General features: G+C 35.3%; 1 protein-coding gene across 4 annotated transcripts; it reads right to left on the bottom strand.

Moving 5' to 3' along the window:
- Positions 1 to 539: 539 nt before the first annotated feature.
- On the bottom strand, positions 540 to 4,120 carry LOC107619043 (uncharacterized). 4 transcript variants are annotated; one of them, XM_088498027.1, is made up of 7 exons: positions 3,897 to 4,120; positions 3,560 to 3,744; positions 2,542 to 2,724; positions 2,222 to 2,308; positions 1,609 to 1,759; positions 1,136 to 1,238; positions 540 to 960 (listed from the first exon to the last, which is right to left on the bottom strand). In XM_088498027.1, exons 3-7 carry the CDS (start codon positions 2,547 to 2,549, stop codon positions 938 to 940), a joined length of 372 nt encoding a protein of 123 aa, XP_088354153.1. In that variant the 5' UTR covers positions 2,550 to 2,724; positions 3,560 to 3,744; positions 3,897 to 4,120; the 3' UTR covers positions 540 to 937. The 4 variants fall into 4 exon arrangements, with proteins under 4 accessions (XP_088354153.1, XP_020966049.1, XP_016176739.1 ...); XM_021110390.2 differs by having other exon boundaries at positions 1,136 to 1,298; XM_016321253.3 differs by having other exon boundaries at positions 1,136 to 1,298; positions 3,560 to 3,802.
- Positions 4,121 to 24,250: the final 20,130 nt, after the last annotated feature.

Below are 24,250 nucleotides of genomic sequence, written 5' to 3' on the forward strand. Positions count from 1 at the left end.
GGTCCTAACCTCGGACCGGACCGATGTAAGATCCGATTTATCGGTTTTTCGGTTGAACCGACTGGTCCGGTCCGATTTTTATAACTATGATTTCAGGTAACCCTCGGAACAGGTAGTTTATTAATTAATTTGTTAGCTCCAAATGGATATTGTCAAATATTTTGGGTTTAGGTTTCGGTTTGTTGTATTGAATCAAGTTTTATTCTTGGTATGTTGGGTAACAAATGTGTTTGAGGCCCGCAGATTATAAAAAACAAAATAATGAAAATATCATTTCTCCAAATAAAAAGAACTTAGTATATCATGACGAAAAAAACCGACTTAGTATATCATAACCAAGATGTCAATGAAATCCTCATATCATACCTACTTTCCTTAGACAGTTAATGTGGTCAGAATTGTAAGTTTTGATGTTTCCTGTGTTGTTCTTGCTGATGGTGATTGGCCAAGTCACTTGGCTGTGTTGCACTCCCAAGTGCCAAAGTAAGATGTAGCCTAGCTTATTATATGGCATAAAGGTAACAATTACTTGGTAACAATTTGCTTAACCATCACTGATTGCATGTTCAGCATTAAAAAGATTGAATACTTAGTAATTGAATAACATATATTTGATGTAACAACTTCTATACATAAATTTACAATGTATTTGTTGACGATTGAATATGCTTAAGGATTACAGAAACATCCTAATCACTGTAAATACTAAATAATAAGTTAATATCATCCACATTTCAGGCGCATTTCCCATCATTTTGGAGCTTTCAATAGTCTTGATAGATTTCAGCTTGCACGTATTGGGTAATCTTGGTATTGCTGATTCTAAGACCCCTTCTTTTTTACCAACACAAACAGAACCAGAACCACTTTTTCCATGATAAAATGTCTGATCTTTATAGTGTAATTGATGCCAAATTTTAATCAATTGATGAAAGATTCATTTGGATTCTTGTGCTTTGCCTGTGAGAAAATCAATTAGCAAGTTCATATATTCATGTCCATAGCATTCTTAACGTCAACCATTTTAGGGGATGGGACAAAAGAAAATTAGAAAATGATCGAAAGCAGGAAAACAGAAAACAAATTAGAAGAAAATATATAATTGATAGATATCACAAGCACCTCAAACACTGACCTTCATCTTTTCCCACTCTCCTGCTACGCCACAAAAGCCGAATGGGTGTACCAGAAAAACCAGCATCAGCACGCAGTTGCCTCTCCATATAGCGGCAGTAAGCCTGAGGAAAAAGTTTTGCATCATTGACAAAGAACACAAATGTAGGGGGCCGTATAGCAGCCTGCAAGGGAACAACACCCAGCAAGAGTGTATTTGATAACAAGTAATTAAATTGCATGACTTGTGAGTATGTCAAGCAGAAACAACCCACCTCATGATTGATCCAGTTGGCATTAATCATATCATTCATGTTCTCATTGGTAAAAGTTTTCACCAGTAAAATATATTATTCATTTTAACATCTTAACAAATGCAAGCAATACTCCGGCATTAAAAATAAAGGCAACAGGACAGCAAACAGGGATTCATACAAACATCTAAGCTAAAGGCATACAATAGCAACTATTACAAGCATCGTTACATGGACATACCTGTGTACAATAGTAAACACGCCCTCTTTCACCAGCTCGTGTCCTAGGACGAGGCTTAAAAGCCACTGCTTTCAGCACTACTTGATTTAGTATAGAAGTTCCGAGTCTTCTTGATCTCTCCTTTTCAACTTCACTAGCAGCATCAATAATCCTTTGTTCAAAAAAGCAATATAGAATCAGCAATTCTCTCAGAGGATCAACTCCAATAAAAGATTTCAATCCTGAGTAAGTCATAATATCATGACAAATATGGCACTAAATTATTGTCTACCTCCAAGAAACCTATCCACCATTATAATTGATCTAAAGCATTAATTACACTATAGTAAGGGGGAGAAGAAAGCCTGTAAAGCTGTAACTGAAATAGAGAATTTGCTTAAAATAGCAGAGTCCATTTCCATGAGCATAACTCAAGCCCTATAAATAATTTATGAAATCGTTTTGGTAGCACTAGTCTAGTATAGACAAGTTATGCAATGGAGATGATGTAACTACCACCATCCCTATATAGCAAACCCTAAATTTCAACAAAATATAAAAAGTTGGGCTCATTCACAATGTCAATTTCAAGCTGATATTTATTTATAAAGATGAACTCCGCAAAAGGGTGAACCTGTTTTTAAGGAAAAGATGGAGTAAGTCACAGAATGAAGACAGCTGCTCTTTTCCTGATTCCGGCAGTATCAATAAGCTGAAATTTCTACAAAAAGAATACCAGAAGTCAATTATCATGTTGACCCAAAATTCAAAAAGCTCATACAAATATAATTATGGTCCAAGTAAATTAGCCATATGAACCAAGTGGAAAAACCTTATAACTAACAAATCCTTCCTAGTTTTCATTCTCACAGCATAAATTCATAAAACATGTTATTGAGTAGTCATTAACTTCACAAAAATTGAATTACTGAATAGTCACCAAAAGAATCAAACCTGGCCATCTAGTCTGGTAAATTCAGTATCAATGGCATCACGTGTAGTGTCACTGACAGGGCTTACTATTGTTCTGTCCTCACCAACTAGTGCATTCAAAATGCTACTTTTGCCAACATTTGGTCTGCCAACAATTGAGATTGCAGGAACATAATCTTCTTCTTCATCAATATTGTTTGGCTCCTATTGTTTTGCAAAAATAAATCATAAATTAAACAAGCTCGGGATTCAAATAAGATTAAAACAAGGTGATCTATGATGATAATTATAATATTTTCAATGAAGTGCCCATGATTTGTTACTGTTTTGGAGAAAGCATGATTTAGTCAAACCAACTTTCTTGTGACATAAAGAAAGATAGGACCCAAAGTTAGCTATTATCAATGATATATACAGAAGAAAATTCAATCTTCATAGAAACCAACCTCAACTGGTTTAATTAAATATAAAATAAAATTATTAAAAATTTAATATATAACTTTAATTATTTAAATTTAATGATTTTTAAGTTGATAAAATTTAAAAATTTACAATTTTACTTAATAAATTATTTATAATTTATCATTAAAAATTCACAAACATCTTTAAACATCAAAATTTATAACTAATAAAAATCAAAATACTCATAAATGACAAATAAGAATAAGAAATATCAGCATAAATAACTCAATCAAAAAAATCAAAATAAACAAAAAAAAAATTCCAACATAGCTCTGCATTACAGTATCTTCAACAACTCAGATCAGACAAATAAACAACCAAAATCAACAAATCAGAAAAATCAGCATAAATAATTCAAAATCAGAATCATAGCATAAACAACTCAATTGATTCCAGCATAGAAATCAATGAATTGAAAGGGCTAAGTTATATGTCTCTGCAATCCCTACCAGTCCAGTCCCACAACATCCGTTTGCAACATTTATAGACCCTGAAATGATTAATTAACTTAAAACATACATGATATGGTGATTATCAATTGCCACCAAATTAAATAGCACATAAGAGCCACACTAACCTGAACTAAAAGGATTTTGTATGATCTTGAGCAGTGCAGCATAGAAATCAATGAATTGAAAGGTAGAACCAGAAAGTGTGGCTTGCAAAGAACTAACAGTCGATGCTAATTGACCATTGAATAATTGAGCTTCTCCATTGACAATATCAGAACACAATCTTAAAGGCCTGCTGCAGTTCTACCTCCTGGTAAAGCACCCCAATGGCAATGTACTCAGAACCCACACTTTTCTTGCTCCGACATCTTATAGTTGTTTCATCATATAATCATCACTTAACCAACAATAACATTATATAATGGTAAGCATGCATGTTGGAATTGGTGACAAATTAATTACCTTGGCGACAGAGCTTCCCAGCGGAGGAGAGTTCCGTCATGATAACGAAGTGGGGCTGCAGGAGCTGCGGTGACTGCGGGGGATCCAGTGGCTGCGGTGGCTGCGGGGGGTTGGAGGTGCTAGAGTTCTTTGTTCCCATTTCACTTTTCAGTTTCGGAGAGGAGAGGAGTCAGGAGTGGGATTGGACTGCATTGGGGGATTTAGGATTTTAGGGTTCATGATAATCAAAGTAATTTTTTAGTGTATATGAATAATGAAATGTATTTTGGTTTTGATTTTTAAATTGATTTAGGTTAAAACTATAAAATTAAATAAAATTTATTTTTATTTTTATTAAAGTATAAGAGTGATTTAGTAAAATCATTGATATGATATGTATTTAAAAAAAGAAAAATTAATTATTGACGTGTAAAATATAATCCATATATTGTGTTTTAATTTGTCCATATTTTTATTATACTGATACATATAAATTTATCGTCATATCGAAACAAACACCTTTATATTTTATTATTTTAAATCGATTAACCACTAAATAACAATATGTATGATTCTATTGATTTACCAATTTCTAATTAGTTTGCCTCTACAACTGCTTGTCATTTTAAATCGAGATCAATCTAAAATCAGTTCTTAATTTATCCGGTCAAAGCAGCTAATTTAATATGATTCTTCTTAGAACAATCCTTACTTGTGTTATTATTGAAGTTGTCTATTATAAGTACCACTGTACCAGATCTTCCATTTTGTGACAACTATATATTACGTCTCCATAAAGGATCAACTATTATATCGAAATACAAAATAAATATCAAAAATTAATTAAATAACACATATATTTTTGTATACATAAATTGATAAATATACAATAATTATTTTAGTAATTATTTTTTTATATACAGATAACAATTTTTATTTTGTGATCACACTATTCTTGGGAGGCATTCGAGGTTCTCGTGGCCATATCATCAAGGAAGAGTAGTTTAATCTCTTAGGTTGTATTTGTAGTTAAAATAGGATTAGATAGTGTTTGAAGTTATTTTCGAGATATAAATGTAGAGATAGTAATATATTAACAATTAAAATAAAGACAAATACAGAAGAAAATCGAAGCATATTTGATATAAGAATAAATGATTATTTGTACCTATAAAAGATAAAAACGCTGATATATGTATTCACACTAGATTGAAACTAAACTTGTATCTATGCAAGATGCTCTCCGTGTGACAAAAGTACCCTACGTAGCACTCCAACCTTCTAAAGACAGGGTACTTTTGTCACACGGAGAGCATCTTGCGTGGGTACAAATTTAGTTTCGATCTAATGTGGGTACATATGTCAACATTTTCATTTTTTATGGGTACAAATGGTAATTTATTCTTTGATATAATTTTAATGTTTAAAGACTAAATAATATATAAAGATTAAAATTATATTTATGAGAAAATGACACTTAGCTTTCTTCTTAAAATAATTTTTAATAGTTATTGCAATTATATATATATATATATATATATATATATATATATATATATAATAGTGATAATTGTTTGGTTAACAATAATAATATATTTATTATTAATGTAATTAATTTTATTTATTTTAAATATTTTATTATTAAATATATAAAAAAATAAATGAAATATTTTTGTAAAAGTTAAAATATTATTATTAGTCAAATAACTATCACTAATTTATATATAATTATAATAATTATTGAAAGATATTTTAGTTAAATGAATTAAAAAATAAGTTATTTTAATCGTGTAGTGAATGAAAGTATATATTTTATAAATAAAAAAAAATCATTTGAATATTTGACGAAGAAGAGAAAATAAAAAAAGAGGATTATTTTTGTTGTTCCCACTCATCAAATTGTACACCATTTACAAACAAAAATCCAATCATAGATGATGATGAATTGATGATGCACGGAAGGCCATTCAATTAAGAGTAAAAGGTTTAGTCTTTTTTTTCCTTTTTCGGGGGAGGGGGTGGGTGTGTTGGTTTGTTTGGGGTTCAACACCATGTATGTTATCTTAAAACAAGGTTTTTGTTTTGTTTTGTTGTCATGATCTTAATTTATTGTCCTCACCTATTATGGGAAGTTTCTTTTGTCCAAATGATCCTCCTGCATTACCTCTTTAATTCATTGTCCTCACCTATTATGGAAAGTTTCTTTTGTCCAAATGATCCTCCTGCATTACCTCTTTAATTCATTGTCCTCACCTATTATGTCATTACAATCATAAATTTGCCAAAAAACGATTATCGATCTCCTATATCACAAACACCTCATCGTTACTCGTAAAAAATGAAAATGACACCAATACTAAATTTAGTGTAGCTACAAACATCTAATTCAAAACTCTCCTAAACTAACTAATTGTAAATTTGAAGCTGATTTCCCAAAACTAGTGATAACATCCTCAAATTTCATATATAACTCAATGGTTCTTCTCATCTTTAAAATTTTTTTCGACAATGAAACAGAATTTGTAAATCTTTATTGCATCCTATCACAAAAAAATTATACTTCACAAAAATTGATACCACAAAAATTAAAATATTGTAAAATAATTTTTTCACCCTCTTGATTCCATATGTTCCAAATTTTTGTAATATACTGGCTTACAGATAAATAAAATTATATGATTGACAGATAAAAATACTCACTAGATCTTTGTTAATAAATTGTATTTTTTCTCGTTTGCTTTTTTTAATATTCACTTTGTGGTATACAAAAATTAAGTTGGGTGCCACTCAGTCATCCTCCACTGATATTTTTTGTGAAAACTAAAGTACTATTCAAATTACCACTACAAGAAAATGGAACATTTGTAACAAAAAATTTGTATCAAATTTAAAATTGTTACAAAAAATAATATTTTGTAATAATAATTTGTGATTGTTATAAAAATATAATATTTATTTTGTAACAACCTGTTTTATTTTGTTACAAATTATGTTAATTTTTGTAACGAGATGGTATTTTGTTACAAAATATTGTAATATTTTATAATAAAAAAAAGTCGTTGCAAAAATTTAAAATATTTTATAACAAAAAATTAATTTGTCACAAAATTCAACATTGTTTGTAACAAGTTACTTAATTTGTTACAAAATATAAGTATATTTTATAACAAAAGAATTATTTCAAAATGTTAAACACTTTGAGAGTAAAAAAATTGTTTATATAATTTTTTTTAGAATAATTTTATTTTGTTTCAAAAATTAAAATATTTTACATATTGTTTATATTTATTAATTTTTAAATATTGTAAATATTAATTTTATATTCTTTTAAAAAATTAATAATCAAATTTTTAATGTTAACTAAAAATTAATTTGTGAAAGTTTAAAAAATTTAATTAAACTATAAATATAAAATTAATAATTAAATATAAAAGAAAATAAAACTAAATATAATTTAAGTAATTAAGATTCTTGTGTAATTTTTTATAATTAATTATTTCATATGATTTGAAATTAAAATTTAGTAATGGAAGCATTATATAATTTAATCTAAATAATTTTTATTATGAATAAATTATAGTTTATTTTATTAAATTGAGCTCTAAGAGATTAATTTATTTGGAATGATTAAATTGATTTTTATAAATTCTTTAATTTTAAGTTAATTAATGTTTAGGTATAATTTTTATTATAATTAGTTGTTTTATATAAATTGAAATTGAAATTTTAGTAATAAAAAATAATAAAAAATTATATCAATAATCTGAATAATTGATATTTTCGAATTTAAAATTATATTTTATAAAATGTGATTGATACGTTTATTTTATAATTTAAATTAAAAATAATTATTTAAACCCATTGATATATTGATGAATAAAATTTTAAATTATTATTTTATTTTAAATATTTTATAAAATTATTATACTATTTATATATATTTTATCCAAAACTTAAAATTTCTAAATTAAAACCTAAATTCTAACCTAATTTCATAAAACATAAACGCATATCAGAAAGGAAAGAAAGAAAGGGGGTGGTGAGGGCGCTTCGGGGAGGGGGAAGAGCCGAATCAGAAAATAAGAGGGGGGGACCGAATCAGAAAATGAGGGGAGCCGCGATGGAAGAAGGAGGGGGAAGAGGGAGACGGCACGGTGGGCGTCACTGCCACCAGAGCCGCCGTCGAATCACCACGGGGGAGAAGGAGAGAGAAGCAGAACCGCGAAGAGAGAGAGATCGACGGAGACGTTCACGCCGTTTGTCCTCGTCGCTACCATGCGTTGTCGCCGCCGCCGCTAGTTTCGTTACCGTTGAGCTCGAAGGAGAAAGGGAGAGCGACGCTGACAGAGAGATTGATGGAAGCCAGTGAAGCGCGTCAGACAAGGAAAGCCGATTCTGTTACCGCCTCCACACCCAGTTGCCGTCGGTCGAGCTCGCCGTCGCTGGAGATGAACCAGTGTCGCGTCCTTGCGGCCAGAGCCACTAGCGCCACTACTACTACTCAAATTTCGCTTCTCTTCCATTAGGGTTTGCTATCTCAGCAGCCCTTTTGAAGCTAGACTTAGTTAGAGATAAGGTCATTCTGGCATATTTTCAGAAGTTTTGATCGCATGTGGGGCTTCTTCATTTTGTGCTTACAGGTAATAAATATTGCGTTATGTATTTATGTTGTCACTCTCCCTCTACGTTAATTGTTTTTCTCTGAATACCTAATATTTGATTAGGCAATGATTATTGTTGCATGGAATGGATCTGGGAATCCAAGTGTAATTTTTAATAGTGATGTCTTCAAGAAGGTACTAAGTGTGTTTATAACAGCAGCCATATTGAAACTTGGACAAGGTAGGGGATAGAAAATTTTACCTGAAGATATATGATGAGCGGATATTTTATACGCTTTTTGGGGTTAATTTCATATAGTTTTTAGTATATTCTAGTTAGTTTTTAGTTTATTCCAATTAGTTTTTAGGAAAAATTTATATTTCTAGACTTTACTATGAGTTGTGTGTTTTTCTGTAATTTCAGATATTTTTCTGGCTGAAATTGAGGGAGCTGAGCAAAAATCTGATTCAGGCTGAAAAAGGACTGCTGATGCTGTTGGATTCTGACCTCCCTGCACTCAAAGTGGATTTTCTGGAGCTACAGAACTCGAAATGGCGCGCTTCTAATTGCATTGGAAAGTAGACATCCAGGGCTTTCCAGAAATATATAATAGTCTATATTTTGCTCAAGAAAAGATGACGTAAACTGGCGTTCAACGCCAGTTCTCTGCCCAATTCTGGCGTCCAGCGCCAGAAAAGGATTACAAGTTGGAGTTCAACGCCAGAAATGGATCCAAACCTGGCGTTGAACGCCCAAAACAGCCTTATGCACGTGAATTGCTTAAGTCTCAGCCCCAGCATACACCAAGTGGGCCCCAGAAGTGGATCTTTGCACCATCTATCATAGTTTACTCATTTTCTGTAAACCTAGGCTACTAGTTTAGTATTTAAACAACTTTTAGAGACTTATTTTGTATCTCATGACATTTTAGGTCTGAACTTTGTACTCTTTGACGGCATGAGTCTCTAAACTTCATTGTTGGGGGTGAGGAGCTCTGCTGTGTCTCGATGAATTAATGCAAGTATTTCTGTTTTCTATTCAAACATGCATGTTCCTATCTAAGATATCCATTCGCGCTTAACTATGGAGAAGGTGATGATCAGTGACACTCATCACCTTCCTCAATCCATGAACGTGTGTCTGATAATCACCTCCGTTCTACATCAGATTGAATGAACATCTCTTAGATTCCTTAATCAGAATCTCCGTGGTATAAGCTAAATTGATGGCGGCATTCATGAGAATCCGGAAAGTCTAAAGCTTGTCTGTGGTATTCCGAGTAGGATTCTGGGATTGGATGGCTGTGACGAACTTCAAACTCGCGAGTGCTGGGCGTAGTGACAGACGTAAAAGGATAGTAAATTCTATTCCGGTACGACTGAGAACCTGCAGATGATTAGCCGTGCGGTGACAGCGCACCTGGACCCTTTTCACTGGAAGGATGGATGGTAGCCATTGACAATGGTGATCCACCTACACACAGCTTGCCATAGGAGGACATGCGTGCATGAATCAGAAGACAGAGGAAAGCAGAGATTCAGAAGACAAAGCATCTCCAAAACCCCAACATATTCTCCATTACTGCATAACAAGTAACCTTTAATTCATGCTCTCTTGTTTATTCGCAATTCAACTGATAAATATAATTGACTTCCTGACTAAGAACTACAAGATAACCATAGATTGCTTCAAACCAACAATCTCCGTGGGATTCGACCCTTACTCACGTGAGGTATTACTTGGACGACCCAGTGCACTTGCTGGTTAGTGGCACGAGTTGTGAAAAGTGTGATTCACAATTTATGCACCAAGTTTTTGGCGCCGTTGCCGGGGATTGTTCGAGTTTGAACAACTGACGGTGAATCTTGTTGCTTAGATTAGGAAATTTTTGTCTTTTGAGTCAGAGTCTTTTATTTTCTTTTCAAAAATTTTTCAAAAATAATAATTTCTCTATTAAATTTTGTGCCAAACTTTAAGTTTGGTGTTTTCTTGTTGATTTCCCTTTGGTTTTCGAAAATTTTAGTTTGGTTTTCTAAAAAATTTTAAGTTTAGTGTTCTTGTGAGTCTTCAAAGTGTTCTTGAGTTTTCCTTGTGTCTTGATCTTAAAATTTTTAAGTTTGGTGTTCCTTGGTGTTTTCCCTCAAAATTTTCAAAAACAAGGAGCATTAGATCTAAAAATTTTAAATCTTGTGCTATCTTATTATTTTTCTCTCTCCTCTTTAAATTCAAAAATATATTTTCTCTCTACTTTAAGGCAAATTTTCGAAAATTACCTTTAAAATTCAGATTTTTATTTCAAAATTTAAAACCTTTTTCAAAAATCATCATATCCTTTTTAAAACTTCCTAACCACCTTCTCTCTCTCCTCATTTTTTCGAAAATTTTTAACCATTTTTATTTATTTTATTTTAATTTATTTCATTTTTGAAATAAATAAATAAATAAATAAAAATAGATTTTATTTTTTTACATCATCTCCCTTTCTCCATCATGGATCTAAGTGGAAATGAACAGTCCAGGAGGACTCTGGGGTCATATGCTAACCCCTCTACTGCTTCATATGCGAGCAGTATCTGCATACCCTCCATTGGAGTCAGTAGCTTTGAGTTGAATCCTCAGCTCATTATCATGGTGCAGCAAAGCTGCCAGTATTCCGGTCTTCCACAGGAAGAACCTACAGAGTTTCTGGCACAGTTTTTACAGATTGCTGACACAGTACATGATAAGGAAGTAGATCAGGATGTCTACAGATTATTACTATTTCCATTTGCTGTAAAAGACCAAGCCAAGAGGTGGTTAAATAACCAACCTAAGGCTAGCATAAGGACATGGAAACAGCTGACAGAAAAATTTCTGAATCAATACTTTCCTCCAAAACGGATGACACAGCTAAGGCTGGACATCCAAGGCTTTAAACAAGGAGATAATGAATCTCTTTATGATGCCTGGGAGAGATACAGAGAGATGCTACGAAAATATCCCTTTGAAATGTTTTCAGAGTGGGTTCAGTTAGACATCTTCTATTATGGGCTTACAGAAAGAGCTCAGATCTCTTTAGATTGCTCAGCCGGTGGATCTATCCACATGAGAAAGACAATTGAAGAGGCTCAAGAGCTCATTGATACAGTTGCCAGGAATCAGCATCTGTACCTAAGCAGTAACCCTTCCATGAAAGAAGAGGTTAAAACAGTAACTGCTGAACTCAGCCCTGTAAAACAAGCTGCTGAATTCAATCAGCAATTGGACTTTCTAACAAAGCAGTTAGCCAAATTCAAGGATAAACTACAAGAGACAAGGATGGCTAATATAAATATGGAAGAACAATTGAAGCAAACAAAGCAGCAGCTGTCAAGACAAATAATAGAAGAATGCCAAGCAGTTCAATTAAGAAGTGGGAAAATATTAAATACCTCACCTCAAGGCAGCAAAGAGCTAAGGAATGAGCAAACCACCAAAATTTCACCTGAGGACAGTAAGAGCCTAGGGAAAAGTAATTCTGGCGCTAAAACGCCAGAAATCTAGTGGAAGGCTGGCGCTGAACGCCCAGACCATGCCCAAGACTGGCGTTTAACGCCAGTAACAAACAGGGACTGGCGTTCAACACCAGAAACAGGCAAGGATCTGGCGTTGAACGCCCAAAATGGGCAGGATCTGGCATTGAACGCCCAAAATGGGCACAGTTCTGGCGTTCAGACGCCAGGAACAGACAAGGAGTTGGCGTCTAACGTCACTCCAGTTTCTAACTCTGGCACTCAATTGCCAGTGAGGGATCAGACACACACAAATGCTGATAACAACCCCTCTAAAAAGGCTCCTTCAACCACTTCTGTAGGCAATAAACCTACAGCAACTAAGGTTGAGGAATATAAAGCCAAGATACCTTATCCTCAAAAACTCCGGAAAGAGGAGCAGGATAAGCAATTTGCTCGCTTTGCAGATTATCTCAGGACTCTTGAAATAAAGATTCCATTTGCAGAAGCACTTGAGCAAATACCTTCTTATGCCAAGTTCATGAAAGAGATCTTGAGTCATAAAAAGGATTGGAGAGAAACAGAAAGAGTTCTCCTCACTGAAGAATGCAGTGCAGTCATTCTGAAGAGCTTTCCTGAAAAGCTTAAAGACCCTGGGAGTTTTCTGATACCATGCATATTGGAAGGTAATTGCACCAAGACAGCTTTATGCGATCTTGGGCCAAGCATCAACCTAATACCTGCATCCACTATCAGAAAGCTTGGTTTAACTGAATAAGTTAAACCAACCCGGATATGTCTCCAACTTGTTGATGGCTCCACTAAATACCCATCAGGCGTGATTGAAGACATGATTGTCAGGGTTGGGCCATTCGCCTTTCCCACTGACTTTGTTGTGCTGGAAATGGAGGAGCACAAGAGTGCTACTCGCATTCTAGGAAGACCCTTCCTAGCAACTGGACGATCCCTCATTGACGTCCAACAGGGGGAAATAACCCTGAGAGTCAATGATGATGAGTTTAAGTTGAACGCTGTCAAAGCCATGCAGCATCCAGACACATCAGCAGACTGCATGAAAGTTGATCTTATTGACTCCTTGGTAGAAGAGATCAACATGGCTGAGAGTCTCGAATCAGAGTTGGAAAATATCTTTAAAGATGTTCAGTCTGATTTAGAGGATTCAGAGGACATGAAAGAGCCTCTGAAATTTCTTTTGGAAGAGGACAAACTTCCTAAACCCGAGCTCAAGCTATTACCACCATCCTTGAAATATGCATTTCTGGGAGAAGGTGACACTTTTCCAGTGACCATAAGCTCTGCTTTAAATTCACAAGAAGAGGAAGCACTTATTCAAGTGCTAAGGACACACAAGACAGCTCTTGGGTGGTCTATAGGTGACCTTAAGGGCATAAGCCCAGCTAGATGTATGCACAAAATCTTATTGGAGGATAATGCTAAACCAGTGGTTCAACTACAGAGGCGGCTAAATCCAGCCATGAAAGAAGTGGTGCAGAAAGAGGTCACCAAACTACTAGAGGCTGGGATTATTTATCCTATTTTTGATAGCCCCTGGGTGAGCCCTGTCCAAGTCGTCCCAAAAAAGGGAGGCATGACAGTGATTCATAATGAAAAAAATGAACTGGTTCCTACAAGAACAGTTACAGGGTGGCGCATGTGTATTGACTACAGAAGACTCAATACAGCCACCAGAAAGGATCATTTTCCTTTACCATTCATAGACCAGATGCTAGAAAGACTAGCAGGTCATGATTATTACTGCTTTTTGGATGACTATTTAGGCTATAACCAGATTGCAGTAGATCCTCAGGATCAAGAGAAAACAGCATTCACATGTCCATCTGGAGTGTTTGCTTATAGAAGGATGCCATTTGGGCTGTGTAATGCGCCTGCAACCTTCCAGAGATGCATGCTCTCTATTTTCTCTGATATGGTGGAAAAATTTCTAGAAGTCTTCATGGATGACTTCTCAGTATATGGAGACTCATTCAGCTCCTGTCTTGATCACCTGAAACTTGTTCTGAAAAGATGCCAAGAGACCAACCTAGTTTTAAACTGGGAAAAATGTCATTTCATGGTGACTGAAGGGATTGTTCTTGGGCATAAAATCTCAAACAATGGAATAGAGGTGGATCAAGCAAAAATAGAAGTAATTGAAAAATTACCACCACCTGCCAATGTTAAGGCAATCAGAAGCTTTCTGGGGCATGCAGGATTCTATAGAAGGTTTATAAAGGATTTTTCAAAAATCGCAAAACCTCTAAGCAATCTGCTAGCTGCTGACACGCCATTTGTGTTTGACACAGAGTGCATGCAGGCATTTGAAATGCTGAAAGCTAAGCTGGTCACAGCACCAGTTATTTCTGTACCAGACTGGACATTACCATTTGAGCTAATGTGTGATGCCAGTGATCACGCCATTGGTGCAGTGTTGGGACAGAGGCATGACAAGCTTCTGCACGTCATTTATTACGCTAGTCGCGTTCTAAATGATGCCCAGAAAAATTACACAACCACAGAAAAAGAATTACTTGCAGTGGTTTATGCCATTGACAAATTCAGATCATACTTAGTAGGATCAAAGGTGATTGTGTATACTGACCATGCTGCTCTTAAATATCTACTCACAAAGCAGGATTCAAAACCCAGGCTCATCAGATGGGTGTTGCTTCTGCATGAGTTTGATATAGAAATAAGAGATAGAAAAGGGACAGAGAACCAAGTGGCTGATCATCTGTCCCGGATAGAGCCAGTAAAAGGGACGCCCCTCCCCTCTCTTAAGATCTTTGAGACTTTTTCGGATGAGCATTTATTTGCCATTCAGGAAACACCATGGTTTGCCGATATTGCAAACTATAAAGCTGCAAGGTTCATACCCAAAGAGTACAACAGGCAACAAAAGAAAAAAGTTAATCACTAATGCAAAGTACTACTTGTGGGATGAACCCTATCTCTTTAAGAGATGTGCAGACGGAATAATCCGTAGGTGTGTGCCTAGAGAAGAAGCACAGAGGATCCTATGGCATTGCCATGGATCACAATATGGAGGCCATTTCAGAGGTGAGCGAACAGCCACCAAGGTCCTCCAATGTGGCTTCTATTGGCCCACACTCTATAGAGATTCCCGAGAATTTGTACGTAACTGTGACAGTTGCCAAAGAGCTGGTAATCTGCCTCATGGTTACGCCATGCCTCAACAAAGAATCTTGGAGATTGAGTTATTTGATGTATGGGGAATCGACTTCATGGGACCTTTCCCACCATCATACTCAAACACTTATATTCTGGTGGCAGTTGACTATGTATCAAAATGGGTTGAGGCCATTGCCATACCCACTAATGATACTAAAATAGTGCTGAAGTTCCTCCAGAAACATATCTTTAGCAGGTTTGGTGTCCCTAGAGTACTAATCAGTGATGGGGGTACTCACTTCTGCAACAAACAGCTTTACTCTGCCATGGTTCGGTATGGGATTCGCCACAAGGTGGCTACTCCATATCATCCATATCAGTGAATCCTGGAACGGACAGTAAGTACCCGTAGAAAGGATTGGGCACGGAGCTTGGATGATGCTCTGTGGGCTTACAGAACAGCATTCAAGACCCCTATAGGGACCTCTCCATACCAACTTGTGTATGGTAAGGCATGTCACTTGCCCGTAGAACTGGAACATAAAGCCTACTGGGCAACCAGATTCCTAAACTTTGATTCCAAATTAGCAGGAGAAAAAAGATTGCTCCAGCTAAATGAGCTAGAGGAATTCAGATTCACAGCTTTCGAAAATGCCAAGCTTTATAAAGAGAAATAAAAAAGTGGCATGACAGAAAGCTGTCATCTAGAATCTTTGAACCAGGATAGAAGGTTCTGCTGTTTAACTCTAGACTCAAGATATTCCCCGGGAAACTGAAATCCCGGTGGAGGGGACCATACATGATTACAAGTGTATCAACATATGGTTATGTGGAGCTTCAAGATATTGATTCTGATAAGAGGTTCATTATCAATGGACAGAGAATCAAGCACTATCTTGAAGGCAACATTGAGCAAGAGTGCTCAAGGCTGAAGCTAGACTAAAAGCTCAGCAAAGTCCAGCTAAAGACAATAAAGAAGCGCTTGCTGGGAGGCAACCCAGCCATGGGGCATCAATCCTCTAAGCATTTTGCCCTATTTTTATTTTTATTTATTTATATAAAGTTCATTGATACTAAGGTAAAGGATCAATTTTATAAATTCACAGGGTCACAGAAGGAATTTGCACTCAAAACAGAGAAAAAGAGCTCACTGGCAAGAAAACGCCAGTAAGAGGCCATTTTGGGTGTTCAGCGCCCAAAAGGGGCATCCAGTGGGCGCTGAACGCTAGTAAGGATAGCTATCTGGCGTTCAACGCCAGAAAAGGGCAGCAACTGGGCGTTGAACGCCCAGGAGAGCAGCATTTGGGCGTTGAACGCCCAAAACAGGCAGTGTTTGGGCGTTCAAACGCCAGGATGATGGGGAGGAGGTTTTTTTCTTCATATTTTTCACTCTGATTTTAACTTTCATGTTTCAATTCATGATTTCTTACATAAACATGTCAAGAACCCTGGTTTCTAAAATTCCTAATTTCAAAAAAAAAAATCCTACTTTAAAATATCAAATGTATCTTAATCCATAAGCACAAACCCTTTTTTTCAATCCAATTCAACTCTTTTCCAAAAATCTTTTCAACTCATCAATATCTTTTTCAAATCACCCCAGTATTTTTTTTCAAAATCTAGATTTATCTTTTTCAAAAAAAATTTTCATATCTTTTCAATTTTAAACTATATCCTCTCTTATCATATCTTCTATCTTATCTTTTCCAAATCAATCTTTTTTTTATCATATCTTTTCAAAATTTTCGAACCCACCCCCCTCCCTTTAAATATGGGTTCAGCCTCACTCCCCCTCCCATCAACAATTGCACCTAGCTCTCCTTCTATCCCTCTCCTTTCTTTTCTTTTGCTTGAGGACAAGCAAACCTCTAAGTTTGGTGTGTTTATCCGTGATCACTAAGATCATGGCTCCTAAGGGAAAACAACCCACTTCAAGAGGCAAGAAAGAGAGCGTTCTAAAACCACTTTGGAATCAAGGGAAGTTCTTATCTAAAGAATATTCAGACCATTATTACAAAATAATGGGTCTGAGATCAGTGATCCCGGAAGTTAGATTCGATCTGAAAGAAGATGAATATCCGGAGATCCAGGAGCAAATTCGAATCAGGAACTGGGAAGTCCTAGCTAATCCTGAAACGAAAGTGGGGAGGAACATGGTCCAGGAGTTCTATGCTAATATGTGGCAAACAGACAAGCAGAAACTATCTGGGACTGCTTTCTATGACTATCGGACCGTGGTCAGAGGAAAGATTGTTCATACCCACCCTGACAGGATTAGGGAGATCTTAAAGCGACCTCAGCTGAAAGATGATCCAGACTCCTTTAACAGAAGAATGATGAGAACAGACAAGGGCCTGGACAAGATTCTAGAGGATATATGTATCCCTGGAGCCAGGTGGACCACCAACACAAAGGGTGTCCCGAATCAACTCAAAAGAGAAGATCTCACACCAGTCGCCAGAGGATGGCTGGACTTCATTGGGCATTCTCTGTTGCCCACTAGCAACCGTTCTGAAGTCACTGTTAAAAGAGCAGTGATGATCCATTGCATCATGATGGGAAAAGAAGTGGAAGTTCATCAGCTGATCTCAGCTGAACTCTACAAAATTGCTAACAAAAATTCTAAAGAGGCCAGGTTGGCTTATCCAAGCGTGATTTCTCTGCTTTGCAAGGACGCTGGAGTAAGGATGGGAATAACTGAGTATATCTCAGTTGAGAAACCAATCACCAAAGCATCAATGGAAAAACAACAAGCACAAGATGATCCCATCAAGAAGAAAACACAGGAATTTCTCCCAGAAATCCCTCAATCTGAATACTGGGAGTATCTTGAGACGTCTGTTACCAAGATACGGAAAGCTATGGAACAAATAATAAAAGAACAGAAGGAACACAGTCAAATTCTTACCTATTTTTTTAAAGAACAAGAGGAGCAAGGGCGTGACTTAAGGGAATTGAAGCGCCAGAAGTTATCTCTTGAAGGACCAAGCACCCCATAGATCAGAGGAACATCCACTTCCCAGAACAAAGGTTGTTAAATTCCAATTTCTGCTTTAACTCTGTGATAGTGTCATTATAGAAGTTCACCTTAGGAGTCATATAGTAGTAATTAGTATCCATTTTGATTTTATCTCCAATTAAGCCATAGTTTATTTTTCTCATCATCAGCAAACATGAATAAAATAGTAGATCTTTTGAATAAGAGGCAATAAAATTTCGAGTTTTTAATAAGAGAAATTCTAATCAGTTACATGTGGTAGCAATACTTTCTGTCTTCTGAATGAATGCTTGAACAGTGCATATGTCTTTTGAATTTGTTGTTTAAGACTGTTAAATATGTTGGCTCTTGAAAGAATGATGAACATGAGACATGTTATTGATAATCTGAAAAATCATAAAAATGATTCTTGAAGCAAGAAAAAGCAGCAAAGAACAAAGCTTGCAAAAAAAAAAAAGCCAATAGCCCTTAAAACCAAAAGGCAAGGGTAATAAAAAGGATCCCAAGGCTTTGAGCATCAGTGGATAGGAGGGCCTAAGGGAATAAAATCCTGGCCTAAGCGGCTAAACCAAGCTGTCCCTAACCATGTGCTTGTGGCGTGAAGGTGTCAAGTGAAAACTTGAGACTGAGCGGTTAAAGTCAAGGTCCAAAGCAGAAAGAAGAGTGTCCTTAAGAACTCTGGACACCTCTAATTAGGGACTTTAGCAAAGCTGAGTCACAATCTAAAAGGTTCACCCAATTATGTGTCTGTGGCATTTATGTATCCGGTGGTAATACTGGAAAACAAAGTGCTTAGGGCCACGGCCAAGACTCATGAAATAGCTGTGTTCAAGAATCATCATACTGAAATAGAAGAACCAATAACACTATCTGAATTCTAAGTTTCTATAGATGCCAATCACTCTGAGCTTCAATGGATAAAGTGAGATGCCAAAACTGTTCGGAAGCAAAAAAGCTACTAGTCCCGCTCATCTAATTAGAATATGAGCTTCACTCAAAAACTCTGAGATATTATTGCTTCTCAACCTATTAGTCTTCTATTTTATTTGTCTAGTTGCTTGAGGACAAGCAACAGTTTAAGTTTGGTGTTGTGATGAGCGGATATTTTATACGCTTTTTGGGGTTAATTTCATATAGTTTTTAGTATATTCTAGTTAGTTTTTAGTTTATTCCCATTAGTTTTTAGGAAAAATTCATATTTATGGACTTTACTATGAGTTGTGTGTTTTTCTGTAATTTCAGGTATTTTTCTAGCTGAAATTGAGGGAGCTGAGCAAAAATCTGATTCAGGCTGAAAAAGGACTGCTGATGTTGTTGGATTCTGACCTCCCTGCACTCAAAGTGGATTTTCTGGAGCTACAAAACTCTAAATGGCGCGATTCCAATTGCATTGGAAAGTAGACATCCAGGGCTTTCCAGCAATATATAATAGTCTATACTTTGCTCAAGGAAAGATGACGTAAACTGGCATTCAACGCCAGTTCTCTGCCCAATTCTGGCATCCAGCGCCAGAAAAGGATTACAAGTTGGAGTTCAACGCCAGAAATGGATCCAAACCTGGCGTTGAACGCCCAAAACAGCCTTATGCACGTGAATTGCTTAAGTCTCAGTCCCAGCACACACCAAGTGGGCCCCAGAAGTGGATCTCTGCACCATCTATCATAGTTTACTCATTTTCTGTAAACCTAGGCTACTAGTTTAGTATTTAAACAACTTTTAGAGACTTATTTTGTATCTCATGACATTTTAGATCTGAACTTTGTACTCTTTGACGGCATGAGTCTCTAAACTCCATTGTTGGGGGTGAGGAGCTCTGCTGTGTCTCGATGAATTAATGCAAGTATTTCTGTTTTCCATTCAAACATGCATGTTCCTATCTAAGATATCCATTCGCGCTTAACTATGGAGAAGGTGATGATCAGTGACACTCATCACCTTCCTCAATCCATGAACGTGTGTCTGACAATCACCTCCGTTCTACATCAGATTGAATGAACATCTCTTAGATTCCTTAATCAGAATCTCCGTGGTATAAGCTAGATTGATGGCGGCATTCATGAGAATCCGGAAAGTCTAAACCTTGTCTGTGGTATTCCGAGTAGGATTCTGGGATTGGATGGCTGTGACGAACTTCAAACTCGCGAGTGCTGGGCGTAGTGACAGACGTAAAAGGATAGTAAATTCTATTCCGGTACGATTGAGAACCTGCAGATGATTAGCCGTGCGGTGACAGCGCACCTGGACCCTTTTCACTGGAAGGATGGATGGTAGCCATTGACAACGGTGATCCACCTACACACAGCTTGCCATAGGAGGACATGCGTGCATGAATCAGAAGACAGAGGAAAGCAGAGATTCAGAAGACAAAGCATCTCCAAAACCCCAACATATTCTCCATTACTGCATAACAAGTAACCTTTAATTCATGCTCTCTTGTTTATTCGCAATTCAACTGATAAATATAATTGACTTCCTGACTAAGAACTACAAGATAACCATAGATTGCTTCAAACCAACAATCTCCGTGGGATTCGACCCTTACTCACGTGAGGTATTACTTGGACGACCCAGTGCACTTGCTGGTTAGTGGCACGAGTTGTGAAAAGTGTGATTCACAATTTGTGCACCAATATACTACTGTCTAGTGTAATTCAATAGCTAATTCTATCATTGTTGCATGTGTTTTTGTAAAAATTGCAATCTACCTTGCTACTTTAACCGCCGTTTTGGAACCATTTCTTCTGCCACTATTAATGTCTAACATGCAAGAGTATCAATGGCCAGAGTCTTTCTAAACTTGTTTACTTTCAAGCTTTTTACATTATGAGGAGGTTGCTTATGGTTTTTTCTTTTTCTTTATCCTGGTTCTGTTTTTCACTTGGGCTGCTACTCTGGATGTGATTCTCAGTTGGAAAGAGAGAGAGGGAGAACTTAAAAAGAGAGAGCTCAGAGAGGGAGAACTTGAAAAGAGAGAGCTTACCACCATTTCTTCCTGTCCCCTTTTTCCTGTTCTGCTTCTATATTCCCAGGTCATTTACTACATTTTTCTTTCAATTCTGTTAAGTTCATTTAATTCTGTTAATTTTGCTTAGTTAGACTTAGTTAGATATGCATGTTGTAGTGGATTATAGGTTGTTAGGTAGGCTAAACATAGTTTGTAGAAGAATTAGGTCTAGAAAATTTTGTTGTTTTGAATGTGTTTGAAATAAATTTTTGTTAATTGTTTGTTGAATGATCATGAATGTTGTTTGAATTTTTGTGAATCTGTGATTAGATGATAATGATTTTCTTCTTTTCTGAATCGAATTGTGAACTGCTACTGTTATGTGAATTTAGTTTGTGCAATGATGATGATGAATTTAGATTGTGCACTCAAGTTGTTTGTTACTTATTTCATATGGATGAATATGTGAATTTTGTTTAATTGTTATTGTATTCATATGGATATTGGTTATTTGATTGAGTGAATTTGAAAAATATGCTAAATTGCTGCTGAAATGCTGCCGGAATTTGTTTAAATTTGTTTCACTATTAGTTTTTCATTTAAGTTAAATCTCCTCATCTTTCTATGTAATTCAATTACACTAAAATTGAGAATTGAGACTTGTGAGTCCTCTGATTAGGCATGACTAGTAAACAAATTATGCAAAACTGCTGTGTTAAGGAAAATGGAGAAAAACTCCATCAATAGAGACAATACAGACCTTCTTTCATTTCAGCTAGAAGCTTAGAATATTGCTGTTTACACAACTAATTGTGATGTAATTTAACACATGCATTATGCTTTTATTTTCAGTTTTTTTCGCTATGTCACCTTGATCATCATATCAGTCCTCTGGTTTTCAAACCACACCATGGTTCTCTAGGCCACTTTTTTCTCTTGTTCGTATGTATTTATTTACATATTTCTTTCTTCTTTTTGCATAATTAACGATCCTTATTTTGTGTTATTCAGTGCATGACGAACCCTTTTTGGGAGTTATCAGAGTATGCTACAATATTGCACTAAATATGTATTACTCATTTCTATGTTGTCTTTGATGCTTATAGTTAATTAGTTATTAATCTATAGTACTCAGATTCATTCTTTGTCTTTGTAGCAAGAGTCCTATAAACCAAGCAACATCAAAGGCTATGCTGATACAGATGATCAGCATCATCTTTAAGAGAATGGAAACTAATCCGGTGGGGGCTTATTTTTATTCTTTATTATTAACTGTATGAGTTTATCAAGGACTAAAAATATGACTTTTTTCTGTTATGAATTTTTTTTAATTTGTTATTTTGTTAATTGTTACTTTCCTTTTGTGACTACATAATCTTCTTGTCTATCACTTGTTTGGCAGAATATTTCAGCTCAGGCAGATGGTGAAGAGCAAGAAATTGTAAGTACTTATTCTAGTCCAGGGCCATCTAGTCATGGAACTAATGGAAGAGCTGTATCAATTTAGTTTATTACTCTATATATACACCCATATGCAGAAAGGTATTCCTAACTATTAATTTATTATGCAACTAGTTTTGGAGTGATTTATTAAGTAGTAATATAGAGCATATTATTATTCTAATGCTGGACAAAATGAGTTACTAGATATATATTATATAAATGTTGACTTGCTAAGTAAATTAGTTAATATATTAATTAATTAAAAAACTAATATAATTTGACAAATTATGTGTAATTTGTATTTAAAAAAATTATTACAAAATAAGTAGTATTTTGTAACTAAAGAAAAAAATGTTACAAAATCAAGTTACATTTTGTAACAAAATTTTATGATAGGAAAAAAGATATTGTCACAAAAAATATTTTGAAGATCAAAATTTGTTATCACTTTTGTAACGAGTTTTGATTTTTTGTATCAGAAAAATTTGTTACAAAATATCACTTTGAATTGTAACAGTTCTGTTTTTTGTTACAAAAACTTTTTGTAACGGGACATACTGCAACGATCCCTTTTTTTGTTATAAAATTCTTTTGTTTCAAAATTTCGATTTTTGTAACAATTTTTTTTGTTACAAATATTGTTTTTTCTTGTAGTGTACCCATAATAATATCTTTCATGAACGTACCAAACACATTGAGATTGATTGTTACTTCATTCGGCAACCTCTCCTTATTGGTATTGTTCGTCTCATAACTGTTGGGACTCTGATCAGGTTGCTGATATTTTTACGAAGGCCCATCATAATCCTACTCATTTTTGGACTTTAGTGTCCAAATTCAAGATGATATCCTTAACTCCCACTTGAATTTGAGGAGGGATATTAGAATATAATTAGGATCAATTAGTTATAATTAGGTCAATTAACATCAATTAGTATATCTTTATATTTATTATAAGATATTATATTTTTATTAATTTGATCCTTTTAACATCTATATATACCCTTGTATACTTATTATTTCATCGACTCAATAATATACTATACTATATTTAATTTAGTCTCTTATTTTTAACTCCTAATTATACTCTAACAGATTGAAAGTTGCCCTGCTGCCCCTACCGGCAGCTGACAATACTCTAACAGATCGAAAGTTGCACCCCTACCGGCAGCTGGCAAGGAACAGAGAAAACTGGATTCTGAGAAAGAGAGATTACCTACAAGTTAATACCACACACAACACTTTAAACATTTTAGGGTGTGTGTGGTTGGAGGAATTATAAATAATTCCTAGAAATTTTCAGATGAGAATATCATATTCTCATATTTGGTTCAAAGTTTGAAAAACTATTCCTAAACAAGTTTGATTCTAGGGAATCAAAATACCATCATTTCAATTCCCACCTTTCCCTTGGATATCTTAAATTCCCATAGAAATGAAATCTTTATAACAATATAATACTTGAACCACACATGCCCTTAGCGTCAATAGCTTACCTACTTGTTTAACCACACTGAGCACTCCCTTCTCATTTCTCACCATTTTCAGCTGCCCATTACCGTAATTTGATATCTATATCAAGACCTATTTTAGTCATTTGAAGCCTCACTCTACGGCAATTAGAAACCTAGAACCTATACGTACATAGAACGCTCAAGTTTCAGCTACTTACAGCGGCACACGTGAAGCGTTTCACATATTTTATATGTATATATCATAAGTCTATTTAATTTATAAACTAAAATCATTTATTAAAGTTAACTATTAA

The sequence above is a fragment of the Arachis ipaensis genome, chromosome B9, assembly GCF_059453495.1.
Source record: "Arachis ipaensis isolate K30076 ecotype BB chromosome B9, ASM5945349v1, whole genome shotgun sequence".
Lineage (NCBI taxonomy): Eukaryota > Viridiplantae > Streptophyta > Magnoliopsida > Fabales > Fabaceae > Arachis > Arachis ipaensis.

Coding starts and splice junctions, on each gene's coding strand:
- LOC107619043 (XM_021110390.2), bottom strand. Junction 1,760..2,221: donor CATCTTTTCCTTAAAAACAG/GTTCACCCTTTT, acceptor TTTTGAACAAAG/GATTATTGATGCTGCTAGTG. Junction 1,299..1,608: donor GTGTTTACTATTGTACACAG/GTATGTCCATGT, acceptor GTTCCCTTGCAG/GCTGCTATACGGCCCCCTAC.